Source organism: Canis aureus, chromosome 9 (assembly GCF_053574225.1).
Source record: "Canis aureus isolate CA01 chromosome 9, VMU_Caureus_v.1.0, whole genome shotgun sequence".
Classification (NCBI taxonomy): domain Eukaryota; kingdom Metazoa; phylum Chordata; class Mammalia; order Carnivora; family Canidae; genus Canis; species Canis aureus.
In genome coordinates, this window is record NC_135619.1 from 29,716,278 (window position 1) to 29,737,366 (window position 21,089).

Consider the following 21,089-nt stretch of genomic DNA (forward strand, 5'->3'; position numbering starts at 1 on the left):
GTTTGTGTCCTCTCTTGTCAAAAGAAAGGCATTTCCAAAATTTTCAACTGAAATGATTTTAATTGTTTTACACTTGCTTCTAGTAAGACATTTTCTACCAAAATAATAGCTGCAGCATGCATCTACTGAATAAAGAACTGAAAGTATAAAGTTGCAACTGCTAACATTTTTAACTACACCACCGATCTACAGACTTCCAGAGAAATACTTTACCTTTACACTGCGAAATAAGTCTTTTTCTCTTGCTGTTGCTTCTTTGGAATGCATGAAACTATTCAAAGCTGTTTTTGCAGCTGTAAATAGAAAATAGAAGAATCTACTTCTGTCCAGTAAAAAAAATGTTCAAAATCATAATTCAGAAGAATTTTAAATACCTTTTCCCTTTTTCTGAACTCCAGGAGTAAGTTTCACTTTGTATCTTTAAAGAGGAATTGCATGTGTTACTGAACAAAACTTGACACAATAGTGACTTATGAATGGTTTTGTAAACTATAGATGACTTACTTATAGTTTGTCATGGTGGTGTAAGGGGCACATATTGGAATGGCAAACAGTAATACATCTTCAGGATGTGGCTGCCCTGTCAAAGAGTCAAAGAGATTTTCCTAAAAAAGGGAAAACAAAAACAATCAGAAAATTCATACCAGTCCTAAAAAAGGAAAAATCTAATATCTCAACATATTTTTATCTTTTTCTGATAGACCTATATAGTTTTCAGCTCTGCTTTATATTTATAGCTCTAAAGAGTTTAAGACCAATGGTGTTTATATTCCTTACTGCTATAATTTTGTACAGCATAATGAGAAATAAAAATGATTTTCAAAAATGATCTTTGTAAATACATTTAAGAAAAGGGAGAAAAAAAATGGATATTTCTCATTGCAGAAAACTACTATGGATTAAAATGGTGTACAATAATGACCACAAATACATTTCCATTGCCTGGAAATGGGACTGATACTTTGGCTAGACCAGCAGTTCTCAATGAGGGGGATTTTCTAGGCCTCTCCTCCCCTAGACATCTGCCTATTCTTAAGGAAGTATCTTCTTACAGTTGCCCTTCGGTGGGCTGCCTACAAGATTAGCTTAGCAACATGAATACAACTCAGACAAGATGCTTGGTGCTGAAGTAGTGTTTACTATGTGCCATGGACTTTTCTAAATGCTTTATGTACATTCTCAAAACAACACTCTCCTGGTAGGGTCCAATCATCCTCACTCCTCAATGAGGAAACAGAAGCACAAAAAATAATGCTTCAGGGTTGCAGTTAGATGTAGCAAAGTTGGGATTCAAACCGAGAATGTTGGACTCCAGAGCCTGTAATCTTGTTTTAGAAGTCTTAGGTAGTTAGAAATTGTATATCAAATATTCTGAGACCTAGACTGTAGTCAGTGTCATAGTAGGGACCCCCAGCACAAAATCATACCTCATTACCCTGTTGATCCAGATCTTGCTCTTCCTGCTTGAAACAAAAATTTAAAAGTCAGCTATAACATAAATTGAAATTCCACATGATTAAAAACTATGAGGAGAAAAAAAATAAGACTATCACATCTAACCAACAGGTTATGGACCCTAAAACTGTGTTCTTCAGTGTCCCAAAACTCTGAATTAATTTGTGCATCTACTACTTGAGAGAATAATGCCATTCAAAGAGAAAAAGCACTTATTTGAAGTTTAAAAACTAAAGCTTTCATATGGTATACATGCTAAAATAGGGAAATTAAAACAGCGATTTTCAATGTAAAATGATAATTTAAAATGACAGCTAAATTTGATATGTTTGCCAAAGGAAAGTGGAGAATCCTGGTAAATAGAACTTTTATTTTTTAGTCTCTGTTCAATAGTTCTAGGATAAATTTTTCACATATTAAGGTAAGTTTACTTTTGTTTGCTCTTCTTAGATTATCTCTAAATAGATTTTTAATGTATGATTCATAACACCTCAATATCTGAGTCTATTTATAGAATAAATCACAGATATGAGAATAGTATAAAAATTTGAGGATCAGGGATGCCTGGATGGCTCAGGGGTTGAGCATCTGCCTTTGGCTCAGGGTGTGATCCTGGAGTCCTGGATCGAGTCCCACATTGGGCTCCCTGCATGGGGCCTGCTTTTCTCTCTGCCTGTATCTCTGCCAGCACCGGATTCTAACCAAAGCTTTAACTGCTATAAATACAAATACAGGTAAGGCCAATTTTTTTCCAATTTTATGAATAAATCCTCTGGATTTCAAGATGATATACTAAGAGCTGTGTTTGTTGTATTCAGTTGATACAATAATTAGGCAACTATCTTAACTGGATAAATGCTAACTTCTCGCTGGTTTTTCAACAAGGGCACTTGAACTGAATAGGCCCTTATATAACATAATACAGGCACATATTCCTATAGAAAACTCTAGAGAAGTGCAAATTTACTTTCTACTCATTTTTAAGACAATCTGAATTGTCTTATAACTAAGTTCCCACTAGAATCAAATAAAACCTCTCCATAAAATTATTTTCTAAAGGCTTGTAAAAAACTTACCATCTATGAACACAGCCATTTTTACACTTCTATCCTGGAAATTTAGTCTTTTAGGTTGTATTTCTAAGATGACCTTCCATTAACAATAAGGTTACCACTTGTCCTGCTTTTAGCACTGTAAGCCTCATGTCTTGGGAACCCTAATTAATGAAACAAAAGCCTACATACATATGTGTGGTAGCCCTACCTTGTCATCGTGTGGATCATCTACAGCCAAGTCTTGTAACTCATGAGTTACAACCTCAAGGGAAGGAGTTTCTTTCTTTATGCTGTCTGAAGCCCTTGGTCCACCTCTAGGTTTCTGGGGCTGTTTCTTCACAGGTTCATCCTTTGTTTTTCCTTTCTTCCCCTTCTTCCCTTTTTCTTCTTTGTTTGAACCTGCAGACTTTAATTCATAAAGGTAAAATGATGTCAACATGTCCAATATTGTCAATATTTTAACAAAAATGTATTAAATCCTAGCATATAATAGACAATAGTCTGGATGCCCCTCAAAAAGCAAAAGAAGGGGATCCCTGGGTGGTTCAGTGGTTTGGCACCTGCCTTCAGCCCAGGGTGTGATCCTGGAGTTCTGGGATCAGTCCCACTTGAGGCTCCCTGCATGGAGCCTGCTTCTCCCTCTGCCTGTGTCTCTGCCTCTCTCTATGTCTCTCTCGTGAATAAATGAAAAAAATCTTAAAAAAAAAAAAAAAAAAGCAAAAGATTTTTTTAGATGTTGCTTACCCCTAGCAATTTCATGATGAGTTCGCGTTCTTCTTCATCTTGGTCTTTATATTTTTCCTTCATTTTTTTCATCTTACTCTACAAAATCAAAAGATTTTCATTGGAAAAAATCAGCAGTTAAAAGCAACAAACGTTTGTAAAGAAAAAGTACTTCTATGCTTACTGAGATGGTACCATTATAATAAACAATATGGAAACTAAAATGATGAATAAACCATAATCCTCAGCCTCAAAGAATCTACCAAATTCTAAATACCAATTTAGAAAAAGAAGACACCTGTAAGAATAAGGATAAATTAACGTAACATACTCTAAATGCAAACATTTCGAAGATAATGCAGAGATTTCATTCAGCTTAAGCAAGAACTGTGGGGAAGAAATAAAGTACAACTTGAAAGTCTTAAAATAAGTAAATTTTATACTATCAGGGAATATAGGAAAAACAGGATTGTAAGGTAAAGACAGGACAGCATAGTAACAGCAAGTCCCTGTGTTTGGTTGAAGTCAGGATCTATATATAGAGGAAAAACAGGAAACAAGACAGCAAAAGCTAAGCTGGACAAAGGCTTTTAAGACTTTGCATTTTGTCAACTAAACTGGTGAGCTACACATCCAAATTACCTAGTAATTTTTAAAACTATAGACCTCTAGGCCTCACCTCCAAAGATTTTTGTCTTTATTAATCTTAGCTGGGGCCCAGGTAACGAATTTATAAACTTGAAGATTTCTTTAAACAGGACACAAGAACTCCTAACTATAAATGACTGATAATTCAGACTTCTAAAAATCTATACTTCTAATTCCTCTTCTATGTAAAATGAGAGCTTCTATCTAGATGATCTTAAAGGGACACAACACTGATCTCTATGTTCCACATAGGATTATTTTTTTGTCTACATCTTTTGTTTCACTTTAAAAAATTAAGAACCTCACAGCTTCATTTGTGAACTAAAGAGTACTAACTTAACAGTTCACCTTGAAGTTTTATTACCTTTTGTCCTCGTTTCATTGGCTGCACAGCTGGGATACTTTTGCTTGTGTTCTGATGAGTATCAATGTGTAGAGTATTTTCTTTTTCTTTGTCCTTTCCCTCTATCACTTCTAAATCCCCTGAGTCACTTGGAAGCTTTTTCTTCTTCATTTCCCTAAATAGAAATGAAATGGGAACATCTAATTCTTAGTGCCCTAAAATATTACATGATAAGGGGAACATGTACAATATGTAAAAGATCATGGCTTCTGCTTAACTTCATAATCACCAGGCTACAGTGTAAAAGCACAAATCAGCATATAGGTAAAAGCTGCAAACTCTTCTCACATGGATTTATCATTTTTTCTGTCATCCAGGCTTAACATTCTGTCAACACCTGACTTATCCTTACTCAGTAGCCTCGACACCTTGATGGCCAGGCACTGGGATTTGTAGTCTTTGTATCAGCATGGCCTTGGCAGATCTTAGGTATTCAATAAAATGTTGAGAGGTTAGCTGAATAAATAAATGGATAAAGATACACAGATTAAGGAGGAGGGGGAAACCCTATTATGGTGGGTGGTATATTTTATGTGCAGTCTCTTCTATTCTCAGTGCCACTGCCCTAGCCCTGGTCCTCATCACTTATTACCCAGACCTTCCTCCTGTATTTCCCCAGAAACTGTTCTACATGAACATCTAGATTTATCTTCCTTAATTGTTTACCTATCTTAGGTTCCCATTTAAAATTCTTCTAAAAGTGCTCCTCACATCACTTTCAGGATAAAGTCCTAAAATACTTAGCTTATCATTCTAATCACTTCTCCACTTTTGGTCCAAGTTCACTTTCCCAATCTTAACATTTACCAGTTCACGAACATGAACTTTTTGTTCCTTTCACCTCATTCTACTTTTCATTTCCCCCAAACACTATGCATATTACTTCCAAATCCCTGCCCTGCTTTGTTCATGCTAATTCTCCTTGGAACCTTTGACCTTATCTTCATTGACCTAAGTCCTAATAGATCTATAAAGTATACTTCTGATGGTATTTCTCAAAACACCTGAAATCACAGCAATTTCTTACTCCTGAACTACTGTATTCCTTCTGTTTGGCTCTTTCCTAAATCCAGGACTCAAAAACTCCTTTAAAAAGCACAGACTTTATTGTATCTTACATCTTTGTATATTCAGTATCTAGCACAGTGCCATGTCCTTAGAGAGTTTGCTGAAAATGTTTAATGACGATCTTTCTCAAATAAAAGGGTTTATTGTCCATTCCACTCTAGAGTTTCTTCCTAGACTCCTTTACTAGCTTTATAGCCTATTTTATCCTTTACTGGTTGTCTCACTTGTCCCTTTCCTTCGGCTTCTGCCTTTATGTTTGCCTCCTGAGGCCTGCTATGTTATAGTAAAAAGTATTCTCCTATTTTTTTTCAAGTATTCTGTTTATTCCTGCCAATATTATCCTAGAACCAGCCTACTTAATGTACTGCAATCCCTAATGCACTTATTTATCTAACAAATGGTCTGTCTCATGTTACTTGACCTATCTCATTGACTGTAGTGACAGACTAGGGTCCTAAAACAGAAAAACCTATTAGAGTTGAATTTTAAGAACTAAACAAGATTTATGCTAAATATTAGTAATTTTAATAAGGGAGGTCTTTAGAACAGCCAAGTCATCTGTCATAACTGAATCATCACTAACCAAAAAAAAAAAAACAAAACAAAAAAAAAATTTACATGCTTTCCAGTTAGATAACACAAATATGTTTACCTTCTTTCCTTGGCCGACAAATGTCTCCGGCTCTGTAATTTACTGTCACTCTATTAAAATTAAAACAAAAAAAAACACAAGCAAATACAAACAATAACATCACTACTATTAATTTTTCAGAAAGTAAAATTAAAAGCAGAAAATGATTCATTGAGAAAGACATGATGTTCTTCACAAAACTTTGAAAATAGCTTACCATATTAGAAGATTCCTCTTTTGAAGCCAATTTCTGGAGGGACCTATGAAAAACAGAAAGAGACATCTACTAGCCTGTAAAAGGGACTCATTTACAAAGTCCACATTGCCATAACATATCCTTAATTACTTAATTGGCAATCTACAAATTTTCAAATACTGATAAAATCTTTAAAAATCATATTGCTCACCTCATACTTTTAAACAGATCCTTAAATAGTGGACATGTACTAAACACCTATGTGCCAGACACTGCCAGGTGCTTTATATATGTATAATCTTCACCAAAACCCTATGAAGGGGGTTAACATTCCATTTTCACAGAGAAAGAAACTGAAGCTCAGACACAGAGTGACTTGCCCAAGGACACCCTAAGACTCAATTCTGGTCTGACTCCTAAGCTATTTTTAACTATTCCAGTGATAAAGCTTTTAAAAATATGATATTGTTTACTTGGTGATTGGTAAGACTTTAAAGATTAAAACACTTAAATTTTTTTAGTGGAATTGCCTCTCTTACATTATTGGCATTTAGAGTCATGTACTTATTTCTGTTTTGACCTACTTTGGCCACTTTTATGTTTTTGTTTGTTTTTAAAGATTTTATTTATTTATTCATGAGAGACACACAAAGAGAGGCAGAGACATAGGCAGAGGGAAAAGCAGGTTCCCTGCAGGGAGCCTGATGTGGGACTCGATCTTGGGACCCCAGGATCACAACCTGAGCCAAAGGCAGACGCTCAACCACTGAGCCACCCAAGTGCCCCCACTTTTATGTTTACTTTTATGTTTTATGTTTAACACTTTTATGTTTACTATATTTTTCTACCGTGGGTCCTGGAAATTTCTTTAGAGAGATCTACCTGCCCCTCCCATAAAATGGTGAAAAGATAATAAGACTGTAGAACTACAGAGAGTGAAAGTATTAAAGTCAATTTTGGTATTATTTTGGAAGGATTAATTCTTCCATCACTACCAGCTATAAAATGATAGTTTTTAATTACCTTTGGGATTGAAGGTGGGACAAGTCAATGGTAGTATCAGGATAATTTAATGTTTCTTCCCCTTCATCCTTCATTTCACCAAGAGGTTCCTGATCTTTTACCACATCTTCAGATTCTCCTTCATCTTCAGAGCTTTCTTCCTGAATTAGTTCATCATTTAGTTCATCTCCACCACTCTGAATAGTAATATCCTCTTGGTCAACCTGAGTCATGAGTTCCACTTCCACAGGAGTTTCATGTGATTCCTCTTTATCTTCCTCACTGCTACTGTCACCTCCATCTGTAGAAGTATTGAAAAGAAAGTCAGAACAATACCACTGTTAACAAAGCTAGATGATTATCTTGAAAACTTCCAAAAAACATTCTGTTGACTCTGTTTCTCCAAAAGATCACTCTCTCTCTCTCTCTCTCTCTTTCACAGAAACACACACACACATACACACACACACATAGCTGATCATCCTCAAAGAGTACTCAGACAAAAGGATACTTTTGTATCATAAACTTTTTGGAATAAATGCTCTCCAAGATACTTTACCACAATAAATTTCTTGGACATTGCAACCACTGCTACAATGAAAACTTTAACTTGTCTTGGTTAGGTATTTCCAAAAAGGAGGACAAGAGAATTAATTCCATAAGTTCTGCTGTTATTGTAACTTGCACATGTATAGTGAAACGAGACAATACATGTAATATAACTGGCACACAGAAGGTATTCACATTTTTGCAAAAGAAACCCTTTTTAGTAGTAATAATATACCTAGCTGCCTCACCTATAAAAGTAGATGCCATCACTATCTGACAAAAATGGTTGTGAGAATTCCATTAAAAATAATGTAAATAGAGAACTTTGTACAGTATTGGGAACATGGTAAAAATAATAATAATAAAAAAAGTCTGGTAATGCAACAGTAGTCATAAATGAAATAATGCAGTATTAGTCCTAAAAAGCAATGACCTCCAGGAAAATAACTGTAAAAATAATATAGAGGGCATACTTTCCCTAGTTCTTTTAGGTAGGTGGGTAAATTTATTCCAGCAACCACAGTTCCTTTCCACTTAAACCAAGTATATTATTAAATCAAGGAAAATTCTCATATGAGAAATTACACTTGTTATAAACTCATCTTTGTATCACTTCTAATTCTTAAATCTAAAATTAAATGCTGATTTGTAAAAACCTGAGTCTATTTCTGCTGAACACATTTACATTTGACCCATTAAATACCAAGGTTTTACTATATATGCTTATATAGTACATTAGTTACAGATCCAATTAAGTACTTTATAATTCATTTGACACTTCCGAAAACAATATTCAGTAAAACTGACAGCAAGTGTTGTTTTCAAATTTCAATTACCCCAAAGTAGATACAATCTTTTAAAAATTTAGAAGATAGGGGATCCCTGGGTGGCTCAGCGGTTTAGCGCCTGCCTTTGCTTTGGCCCAGGGCGCGATCCCAGAGTCCCGGGATCGAGTCCCACATCAGGCTCCCGGCATGGAGCCCGCTTCTCCCTCTGCCTGTGTGTCTCTGCCTCTCTCTCCTCTCTCTATGACTATCATGAATAAATAATAAAAAAAATCTTTAAAAAATTTAGAAGATAAACTAGACAAAAGGAAACACTATAAGCTACTTTATTAAAATCTGTAAACTACCTAGTTGTTCCATTTCTTCCGATATGAGTTCACTTGTGCAACTTGCCAGTGTTTCCATGTCTTCATCCTGCACTCTGACTTTTCGTTCACCCCGATGTCTCCAAACGCAAGACTCGTCTACCTATGGAAATAGTTCTTTTTCACTGATGGAACTTTAGAGAAGACTAATGAAAATCAGAAAAAAATAACAAAGAAGCTGAAGAATACCTTAAAGAGGAAACTAAACCCCATCATTAGATATGAGGGAGGAAGGAAATTCTTTTTTCCTATAAAAGATAATAAACAGAAATGTTAAAAATTCATTTTTTCCATTTTATGCTTGTAAATTATCTGACACCAGTGGTTATATTATTTTGTCATTTCTCTGTAATGAAGGAACATTTCCCATTCACAGAATTTGGCACTATGTATAGGAACAGGAATTAAACAAGCAAAAATATGAATATTTGCTCTCATCTTTAGGTTAATCAAGCCCTGACTATAATCTATTTTTAGAAAAAAGGTCATGCTATACATTCTTACCCTTATAACTGTATGTGAAAGAACATTCTCATCAAGAAAAATACATATGGAGAAGACATGACAAATGATAAATTTGCCACAGAAGTGCAAAAGATTCCTTATTTCATATATGAAATCAGAATAGCTTCCATTCTTGAAAATATTAGTAATGTCTCCATAATTTACCAACAAGCCGTTACCTCTTATCATGAAGCTTCCTGTTGTCAAATATTCTCCAGTTGGTGCTGTTTTAGACACCTGAAGAATACAACACCACATTATACTACTGTCTTAAGAAATATGTTATTTTCATTTAAGAAAGTCAAATCATATTCAAATAAACAGCACTGTCTCTTAAAAAGTTTGTAATTTAGTAGAAATTCTCAATGCTGAAATATCTTTTCAAAGGCAGGTATACCTTTGGCAGTAACAAAAGAAATAATGGATACACTACACCAAAAGTTTTCAAATGCAATGGATTAGAGTCAGGATTTGTCCACACGTTTCCTCTGGTTTGAGATGTAATGAGAAAAAGAAGGGTAGTTTAATAAGCTTATATCATAAAGCTATATTTTCTAAAACTATATCTATTAAATAAAATCCTTTCCTGAGATACTATTTTTGGGGGCAGTAAATAATCTTCCATTTTAGAAAATAAAGAAGACAGTAGATTTTTAAAAATATATTCTAATTTGGCAAAATAAGATAATTGCCAAATATTAATATTTAATGTTATCTGTGAAATATTTAATATTTTATGTTATCTGTGAAACTCCCAAATCTGAGAGTACCTTTGTTATAGTTACTGGATGGAGTAAAAGCACACTAATTTCACTCTTAAAAAACCTATTCAATAAAAGAATTAAAACCACATTTATAATAGTACTGAGGCAAAAAATATAATCTCAGAAATGATATTAATTTCCTGAAAATACATTATCACAGCACAGCAGAAAATAATGCATATAAATAGATGTAAAATGAACCTAAGGGAGGATAATGTATTGAATTCTTTATCTTGCTGCATAGCTTTAGGGCCTTGTAAAAGGACTGAAGTGTGGAGTGAATTGTCATCAAGTAAAATAGCATTAACCACAAAGAAGGATAATTACTAAAACCAAGTGAATAAAAAAAACACCGGATATAGCTATTTTCCAGGAAGGGTTAAAGAGAGATCAGAAAATTCCAACAAAGATGAAGAGGAGAAAGATCTTTTCAGTATGCCAGTCATAATTGGAACACTGGTCAGGTCATCTTGTGTAACTGCATGAATTATTCGCTCTCTTCATTTAGGTATCTGCTCAAATCTTACCTTCCTAGAAAGGCCTCTTGTGATACTTCATTCAAAATAGTAGCCCCTATCACTCTCTACTGCCTACTCTGCTTTAAAGAAAAAATTTTACAGTGCTTGTTACCAGAAGGTATTTTTCTCCACCATCAAAATGTTAGCTCAATCAAAGTAGGTACTTTGCCTTGTTCACATCTATATCCTCAAAATTTTGTACACAATAGCTCTTCTATTTCTTATTTTTTGGGAGCCCAATGTGGGGCCTGAACCCACAACTCTGAGATCTGTGCAGAGATCAAGAGTCAGACGCTTAACCTACTAAGCCACCCAGGTACCCAGTACACAACAGCTCTTAATAAATTAAGAAAAAGGACGACAGCCCTTATTACCTGATGATGGTACACCCACCAAGCACTGGTGATGACTCGTGCATCCCAAGCAGCACTGTAGCAAAGTGCCATTGTGCCTGCTTCTGTCAAGGTCCGAGGGGGAATGGGTTCGCCTGTGAAAACATTACAATGCTTCAGTACCTAAGTACAGACTTCCTACAGAGCAAGATATGAAAATCACATGCAGCATGACAGATCTGATCCTCTTACAATTTGAACACTGATACATTTTAATTTCAGTATTACATAGTTACTATTTTTTAATTTTATTATTTTTAATTTTATTTTTTAAAAGATTTTTTATTTATTTATTCATGAGAAACAGAGAGAGAGAGAGAGGCAGAGACACAGGCATAGGGAGAAGCAGGCTCCATGCAGGGAGCCTGACGTGGGACTCGATCCTGGGTCTCCAGGATCAGGCCCTGGGCTGAAGGCGGTGCTAAACCACTGAACCACCTGGGCTGCCCAGTTACTATTTTTTTTTATTAACAATGTGTTTACAACATCATTCACCATCAGGGAAATGTAAACCAAACCACAATGAAGTACCACTCACACCTGTTAGAATGGCTAAAATCAAAACCACAAGAAATAAGTGTTGGTGAGGATGTGGAGAAAAAGAACTCCTCCGCATTGTTGGTGGGAATGCAAACTAGTACAGCTACTGTGGGAAACAGTAGGGAGGTCCCTCAAAAAAACTAAAAATAAAACTAACCTATGAACTAGTAATCATACCACTAGGTATTTACCCAAAGAAAATGAAAACACTAATTCAGAAGGATATATGCCCCCCAGGTTTCTTGTAGCATTATTTATAATAGTCAAATTATGGAAGCAGCCCAAGTGTCCATCAATAGATGAATGGACAAAGATGTCATGTGTATATACATAATGGAATATTATTCAGTTACGAAAAAGTGAAATCTTGCCATTTGCAAGAACATGGATGGATCTAGAAAATATAATGCTAAGCAAAATAAGCCAGAGAAATACAAATACCATATGATTTTACTCAGACATGGAATTTAAGAGACAAACGAACAAAGGAAAAAAGGGAGACAAACCCAAAACAGACTCTTAACTATAGAGAACAAACATGGTTACCAGAGGGGAGTTGGGTATAGGGACGGGTGAAATAGGTGAAGAGGATAAGAGTACACTTATGTTAATGAGCACTGAATAATACACAGAACTGTTGAATCACTAATTGTACACCTGAAACCTACATAACACTGTATGTTAGCCATACTAGCATTAAAATAAAATTAGATAAAAAAAATAAACCAACAACAATAATATATTTACAAAGCAGGCTTCTAAATAGTCTAAGTGAATAAGTCAGAGAAGAAAGACCCTCTCACTTATTACATCAATAACTCTAACTTCATTCCAGAAAGAATAGTTTAGAGAAATCTATTCAAAGTTTGAAGACTTCCAGAATTACTAAAGATCACCTAAATTGTCAAAATGAAAAGCACATTAATAATATATCCCTACAGTTAGATTTCCCTTTTTTAAAAACATTTTATTTATTTATTCATGAAAGACACAGGGAGAAGCAGGCTTCCCATGAGGAGCCCGATGCAGGACTTGATCCCAGACCCCGGGATTACAACCTGAGCCGAAGGCAGATGATGCTCAACCGCTGAGCTACCCAGATGACCCTCTATAGTTAGATTTCAAATATCTTTTAATTGGGATATATAATTTACACACCATAAAATTCACCTATTTAAAGTATATAATCCAGTGGTTTTTAGTATATTCATAAAGCTATATAACCATTACCACTAACTCCGGAACATTTTTATCCCTCAAAGAAATCCTGTATCTTTTAATAGTCATTCCCCACTTTTCCAGCCCCTGATAACCACAAATATACTCAGTCTCTATGGATTTGCCTACTTTGGAATTTCATATCAACAAAATCATGTGTGTCTGGCTTCTTACTTGTTAGAGCAATTATCTGTACTTCATCTCTTTTTTAAGACTGAATGATATTCCATTCTCCCTCTGCTAGTGTCTTTGCCTCTCTATGTCTCTCATGAATAAATAAAGAAAATCTTAAAACAAAACAAAAACCAACCTAGGAGTGGAATTGCTAGGTCACATGGTAAATTCTATGTTCAACTTTTTGAGGAACCACCAAACTCTATTTATTCTATAGCAGCTGCATCATTTTCCATTTCTACCAGCAGTATACAAGGGTTCCATCTCTACATTCTTAGCAACACTTGTTTTGTATATTTTTTCATTATAACTATTCTATTGGGTATGAAGTTGTATCTCATTGTGATTTTTATTTGCATTTCCCTAACGAATGATGCTGAAGATCTTACCATGCGCTTATTAGCCATTCTTATATCTTTGGAGAAACATCTATTTGAACCCTTTGTCATTTTTAAATTGTTTTTGTCTTTTTTCCTTCTATTGTTCAGACTTAAGAGTTCTTTGGATACTGGTTTTTTAACAGATAAATGATTTGCCAATATTTTCTCTCATTCTGTGGGTAGTCTTTTCATTTTCTTGATAGTGTCCTTTGAAGAAAAGCTTTTAATGTTAAGTCCAATTTACTTGTTTTTCTTTGGTTGTTTATGCTTTTGATGTCTAAGAAATGATTTCATGATTCATTATGAAATGTATGCCTTATTTTCTTCTAACAGTTTTATAATTTTAGTTTTTAAGTTTAGGTTTTTGATGCATTTGAGTTAATTTTCATAAATGATGTGAAGCAGGGGTCTAACTTTATTCTTTAGTACATGGATATTAGTAGTCCAAGCACCATTTGTTGATAACATTATTCTATCCCCATTGAATGGTTTTCATATACTTGTTCAAAGTCAACAGACTATAAAAGAGGAAACTCAATTCTCTTCAGTGATCTATTTGTCCCTCCTCATAACAATACTTCACTGTCTTTATCACTATTGCTTTGTAGGTTTTGAAATCAGGAAGTATAAGTCCTATAATTTTGTTCTTCATTTTTAAAAATTTTTATTTTTGTTTAGTTCTTCATTTTTAAAAATGATTTGGTCAACATAGGTCCTTTGCATTTCTGTGTGAGTTTTAGGATCAACTTATCCATCTCTGCAAAAAAAAAAAAAAAAAAAAAGTATCTGGAATTTTGAGAGAAATTACATCAAACCTATAGATTAATATGGGAAGTACTGCCATTAGAACAACATTAAAACTTCCATAAATACTAAAAGTCTTTCCATTTATTTAAGTCTTTTAAAATTTCTTTCAGTGATGTTTTTTGTTTGGAGTATAGGTCTTACATTTCTTTTTGGTAAATTTAAGTATTTTATTCTTTTTAATGCTATTATAAATGAATGTTTTATTAGTTTACATTAGTACTGTTCACTGTGAGTGTACAGAAATACAGTTGACTTGAGGCACCTATGTGTCTCAGTTGGTTAAGCATCTAACTCTTGGTTCTGGCTCAGATCATAATCTCCTGGGTTGTGAAATCAAGCCCTCCATTCAGCTCTGTACTCAGCAGGGACTCTGCTTGAAGATTCTCTCACTCTGCTCCTCCTCCCACTCATGTGTGTGCACACTCTCCCTCTCTCAAATAAATTAAAAAAAAAAAAAGAAATACAACTGACTTTTATATGTTGACCTTGTATCCCAAACATTCTAAACTTGTTTATTAACTAATAATTTTTGGTGGGTTTCTTGAGGTTTTAAATATATAAGATCAAGTCACCTGCAAATGGAGATAGTTTTACTTGTTCTTTACCAATGTAGATATATTTTATTTCTTTTTATTGCCTAACGGCCTATTTAGAACCTCCATAAAAGGTTGAAAAGAAATGACAACAGACATGTTAATCTTGTTCCTGACTTTAAGGGGAAAGTTTTCAGTCTTTCACTATTAAGTTTGATAACAGCTGTGGGTTTTTCATAAATGCTCTTTACCAAATTGAGAAAGATCCCTTCTATATCACAAATGGATGCTGGATTTTTGCCAAAGGCCTTTTCTGCGTCAGTTGAGATGATCATGTGATTTTTGTCCTTTACTCTATTAATGCGCTCTATTATATTGATTAATTTTCATATATTAAACTAACCTTGCATTCCTGGGATAAATCCCACTTTGTCATGGTGTACAATCCTTTTAATATACTGCTGGATTTGGCTTTCTAATATTTTGTGGAGGATTTTTGTGTCTATTCATAAGTAATATTGGTCTATAGTTTTCAATTCTTGTGATGTCTTTGTCTGGTTTTGTTATTAGAGTAAAACTGGCCTTATAGAATGAATTAGGAAGTTTTCCCATCTCTTCTATTTTTTGGAAGAGTTTGTGAAGGATTTGTGTTCAATCTTCTTTAAAAGTTTGGTAGAATTCACCAGTGAAGCTATCTGGGCCTAGAATTTTCTTTGTGAGCAAGTTTTTTGTTTTGGATTTGTTGTTTTTTTATTATTACTCTTTCAATCTCATTACTTGTTATAGGTTTGTTTCGATTTTCTATTTATCCTTGAGTCAGTTTTGGTAGTTTGTTTCTTTCTAGGAATGAACCTGTCTCATCTAGGTCATTTAATTTGTCGCAATACAACTATATGTATAGCATGCCCTCACAATCCTTTTTCTCTTTAGCAAATGCGACTTCCAAAGATATTTAATAAATGCTCCAGATATAGACTACAGATCTAATTTTTATCACAGGGAAAAGTTCCTTCTTCAGTTAAAGAAGCCACTTTAACATTTAACATTTCCATATATCTGTGATTTTTTTTTTTTAATTTTTGAAATTTATTAGTGGTTTCTAAATGCACTCCATTATGGTCAGAAAGCTTACTTTGTGTGATTTCAGTAGCTTTAAATTTATTAAGACTTGTCTTATAAACTATTACCTGGTCTAGCCTAGAAAACACACCAGATGCACTTGAGAAGAATGAGTAAGTCTATTTTTGTTAGGGAAGGATACCGGTGATATGTGTTAGGTCTAGTTAATCTACAGTGTTGTTTGAATCTTCTATTTCCTTGTTGATCTTGTATCTAGTTATTCTATCCATGATTAAAAGTTAAGTATCAAAGTCTTGAATTATTACTGTTGAACTATTTCTCCCTTCAATTCTATCAGATTTTGTTTCATGGCTACTTCTAGGGCTCTATTGTTGGTTGCATATATGTTTATAATAGTTATATCTTATTGATGAATTGACCCTTTTATCATTATAAATTGTCCTTTATTAACAATTTTTATCTTATACTAAAAATATTTTAAATTAAGGAATTAAAGTTCTGAATAATAAAGAGAAATATATTACCTGTTGGATTCTTAATTACACAGCTAGTAGCTCCATGAAGATCAGCATGTACATAAATGTCCCCTTAAAGACAAATGAGAAATAATGCTTTAAGCCATGTTTCTTTCTTTTTTTTAATGGATTTTATGGGTTCAAAATCCAAAGAGTATAAGAAGGCATAAGTGAAAGTCCATTTTCTACCCCTAGGAGAGCTCTTACAGGCTTCTGTATAAGAAAGCCATGCTAATATGGTAGATTACAAAAATGGTCAGTTCCTCTCTTCCTTGTTATCCACACTTCTTTGTTCTATGAGCCTGAAGCTTCTCTTCAAGAGGTGGAGTCATTTTCCCATCCACTGAATCTGAGCCTGCACCATGACCTGCCTTGGCCACAACGTAGCAGCTGTGACCAAGTGCCAGTTGCGCCACCCAGGGATCCCCTCAGTCTAGGTCTTAATAGTCCTGTGTGCTTCTTCTCTTTCTCTCAAACTTGCTGAGTTACCATGTAAGCCAGTCTAGGCCTTTCTGCTGGAGGGTGAAAGACACATGGAACAGAGGAGTCATCCTAGAAAATGTAAAGGTCCTGAGGACCAGGGATGTTTGACATGTATGAAGAGAAGCAGTCAGAAGGGAAGACTGTTAAGAAATTAGGCTAGAAAAGAAGCCAAGAGGCTTGTAAGCCACAATGAGAGCTTCGAGTTATATTCTAAGTGTGTAATACCAAAGAATAACCTAATGAACAAAAAAATGCAGAAGTGAGATCTTTCCTCTTTTTTTAAGGGAAAAGTAAAGTACATGATTCCTAACAGGTAAAATGAGCAGCCACTGCTTGCCATGACAGTTTGTATGGGGTTTGAAACTCAAAAAAGAGAAAAACTCATACTACTCCAAGAAAGGCTCAGCTCACAATAAACAGTGCTATAGAAGACAGGAGACCAAGCTCTGAGCACCATGTAATAACTGGATACCTGTTGCTTCCTTCCTGGTTTGGGATGTTCAGCGGATTCAAATTAGCTCTGACTATTGATTTCAGATACCCACACTGAGGGTTCAACCACAATGAGGTATCAGCAAACAAAAATAAATGAGAAGTCTTACACCAAAGGGCTTAGGTCCTATTTCTAAATGTGAAAAAAAAAAAAAAAAAAAAAAAAAGTTTAAAACTTCAGCAGCACTAAAAAATTAAGCCTTTAAAATTTTAGGTACAATGACTTTGGAAGATTGAAAGCTATTTTGTTAATGTAGCAGAGACTCAAAAGTCTAATACCACAGATTAGTTCAACAGTACTACTTTAGGACTGTTCACTTAAAATGAGAATTAAGCGTCAAAGCACAAATTCAACAAACCATAAACCATCAAGATGAAACTCTTTCTACCAATTAAAACTGTCAAAGGAGTATAAGATGAAAATCCATATGTCATATTGAGATAACCGATCCAATTACTTATAAGAAAATTCTTTAAAATTTTAATCTTACTTACCTGTTGTCAAGTATCTTTTCACAATTATTTCATTTTGTTGTTGATCTCGTCCACCTATTATTAGATAGTTCTCTGAGCTAATGAACCACAGAAATTTCTCAAACCTACCAAATTCAAAGAAAAAAAGTTAATATTCTTTTCCTTTATAGTCACCTGAATTCACATCCTTTTGCAAACAAATAAACCCAGTGAAGCTATTCTACCTGCATGTATTAAGACAAACTGATGGTTTAATTTCTTAAAGCATCAAATTGAATTTTACTGAACTCTTGTAATACAAATTGCCCTAGGATATTCTTTAGAAGTAACTAAATTCAATGATTAAGAAAAGTATGTTCTCTCCTTATCTCACGCTCATACAGATCCTTCTTAAATTCAAGGATAATACAACAATGAATTACACAAAGCAAAAGCATAAAATGTCATATGGTCCCTAAGTTTAGCTTTCTTTCAGCAGGGTACTGGCTACGTTTTGGGGCTATTGATAAGAAAGAAGTTTCCCCATTTTGTTTTCAATTGAATGTTTACATATATGATATTCTTTACACTTTTTTTTTATAGAGCAAAAATTACCTTTGGAAGTATAAAGTTACAACTTTTCTCAAGGACAAAGTAATTTGGGTTTTCATGAGTAATATGTACCATCATGATAAAAACTAAAGAGTGTATATTACTATGACATTTAGAAAAAGACATAAAATAGAGATGAACAGAAATATTTCCTATATTACACATGACTATCAAGATAATATTTATGAAATATACAATTTAAAAACTTCTGGTTAAAAATGACAAATCAAGCATAGGCATTAAACTAAACTCTTTGATATCTCCCAAAATTATTCCTGTTTCCTAATCTGATTTTTTATTAATACATATACATGGTTCAGAAATTTTTAAAATTATGTAAAGGTATAGTCAGAGATCCTGAATCCCCTTTCACTTCCCATTACCACTACTAAACAGGAATCCATTGTTCTCAGCTTTCTGTGTATTCCTCTCTGAAGTTTCTTTACATATACAAAAGCTAAAATAAAATGCCTATCCTAAACCTTTTCTTTTAGACACAACACACACTATTCTGAAAATTGCTTTGTTTTTACTTAAAAATGTCTTCTTGGGGCACCTGGTTGGCTCAGTTGGTGGAGCATGTGACTCTTGATCTCAGGGTTGTGGGTTCGAACCTTACTTTGGGTGTAGAGATAACTTAAAAATACAATCTTAAAAAAAAGTCTTCAATACTGAATGGATGTACTATACTTATTTAACAATTTCCTATTGATGGTAAAGAGGTTTCTAAAATGACACAAAGCCACAAGGACAGAAAATGAGAAACATACGGATGTCTTTTGTAATCATCCTAGTAAAGGAGCATATAAATAACAGGAAAAAAAAATCAAAAGGCAAAAAGGCAAAAAAGAGTAAAGAACAAATACGACAAATAGAAAGCAAATAGTAAAATGGATAGATTTAAACCCAAATATATCAGAAATCGTGTTAAATGTAAATGTAGTCGATTCTCCATGTAAAATGCAGGGTGTCAGACTGGAAAATGATATACATACTCCTTTAAAATATAAGAATATAAAAAGATTGAAATACAATGATGGAAAAGATACATTATGCAAACACTAACCAAAAGAAAGTTGATTTACTTTTTAATACTTCACATAGAAGGGAAAAAGAAATTACAAGCTAAAAGAACATATGATTCCAGTTAATAAAAAGGCTCAATTCAACAGAAAGATAACAGGTCTATATTTTTATCACCTCATAAATAAGACAAAAATTAGTGGAAGTAAATGAGAAACAAATGCACAACTATGTGATTCTTTTTTTTTTTTTTTTTTACAACTATGTGATTCTTAACACAACTCTCAGTAATTGAGAAAATAATCATATAAAAAAATTAAAGATGCCAAAGATTTGAACATGATTAACAGATCTGACCTAATTGATATTTAGAGAAATGCACTCAATGACTATAGAACAGCACTCTCTTCAACATATGAAATATTTGTAAATAAAGTGGACCACAAATATGCTGGACCATAATGGAAGTTTCAATAACAAATGTTAAAAGGTTAACTCAGAATGTCATCTCTGAACATTATGTAAATTAAGTTAGAAATCAATGACAAAAATGGAACCAGAAAAGCTCCGTAGGTTTGGAAATTAATAAACACAATTCTAAATAACACACAGGTGAAGAAATCACATGAAAGATAATGAAATTACAACATAATAAAACTTTTTATTTTTATTTTTTAAGGATTTTTATTTATTTATTCAGGAGAGTCACAGAAAAAGAGGCAGAGACATAGGCAGAGGGAGAACAGGCTCCCTGCAAGGAACCTGATGTGGGTCTTCATCCCAGACCCTGGAATTACACCCTGAGCTGAAGGTAGATGTTCAACCACTGAGCCACCCAGGTGTCCCACAAAACTTTTTAGATATAGTTAAAGCCAGGCTTAGAAGGAAATTTACTCCCTGAAATACATATTAGAAAAGAAAAGAGGCTGGGAGAAAAAAAAATCAATGCACTAAGTTTCCACCTTAAGAAATCAGAAAGGGAAATGCAAATGAATTTCGGTGAAAAGTAGAAAAAGGAAAATAAAATAGAGAGCACATACATAACATAGGAGATCAACAGTCAAAACTGGTTCTTGAAAGATTAACACAAGTGAAAATCCTCTGGTCAGACTCATCAAGAAAAAGAGATGGCACAATGACAACTATCATAAATGAAAGGGGAGGGGAGCCTGGGTGGCTCAATGGTTGAGTCTTTGGCTCAAGCTGTGATCTCAGGGTCCTGGGATTGAGTCCCGCATGGGGCTCACTGTGGGGAGCCTGCTTCTCCCTCTGCCTATGTTTCTGCCTCTCTCTCTCTCTCGTGTCTCTCATGAATAAATAAAATCTTTAAAATAAATAAATACATACATACATAAATGAAAAGGGAGGGGATATTAAAGATGTTACGGGTGTTAAAAAGTTAAGAGGAATATTAAAACTTTATGCCAGTATTCCAAACTTTAGAAATAGACAAAGTCTTAGGAAATACTATCAACCAAAATTAGACAATCTGAGTTGTCCTTGTATCTACTAAAGAATTTGAATGTATAGTGAAAAAGTTGCCCATAAAGAAAACTTCAAGACTAGTTAGCTTCAGAGGTGGAATTTTGTCAAATACCCACGAACAACTGATAAAGGAACACTTCCCAATCTGTTTTATTGAGACCAGTACCTATGAAGAACATTATGAGGAATGAAAATCCTACTCCTCAACAGAAATGTGAGGAAAAGAAAGAAAGGAA

At 34.1% G+C, this 21,089-nt stretch overlaps 1 protein-coding gene across 2 annotated transcripts in view; it reads right to left on the reverse strand.

Moving 5' to 3' along the window:
• The window catches only part of NEMF (nuclear export mediator factor), a 52,235-nt gene that overhangs the window by 7,217 nt on the left and 23,929 nt on the right, over positions 1-21,089 (reverse strand). Inside the window, exons 17-32 of one of the 2 annotated variants that reach the window (XM_077909218.1) lie at positions 17,776-17,879; positions 16,315-16,377; positions 11,041-11,153; positions 9,564-9,621; positions 9,070-9,128; positions 8,863-8,983; positions 7,203-7,482; positions 6,201-6,243; positions 6,005-6,054; positions 4,246-4,399; positions 3,255-3,332; positions 2,719-2,916; positions 1,428-1,460; positions 505-605; positions 375-418; positions 214-293 (exon numbers count right to left, since the gene is read on the reverse strand). In XM_077909218.1, the coding sequence (XP_077765344.1) occupies positions 214-293; positions 375-418; positions 505-605; positions 1,428-1,460; positions 2,719-2,916; positions 3,255-3,332; positions 4,246-4,399; positions 6,005-6,054; positions 6,201-6,243; positions 7,203-7,482; positions 8,863-8,983; positions 9,070-9,128; positions 9,564-9,621; positions 11,041-11,153; positions 16,315-16,377; positions 17,776-17,879 (1,579 nt within the window). Of the gene's footprint in view, positions 1-213; positions 294-374; positions 419-504; positions 606-1,427; positions 1,464-2,718; positions 2,917-3,254; positions 3,333-4,245; positions 4,400-6,004; positions 6,055-6,200; positions 6,244-7,202; positions 7,483-8,862; positions 8,984-9,069; positions 9,129-9,563; positions 9,622-11,040; positions 11,154-16,314; positions 16,378-17,775; positions 17,880-21,089 lie in introns of both variants that reach the window. The other variant, XM_077909217.1, reaches the window with a different exon arrangement.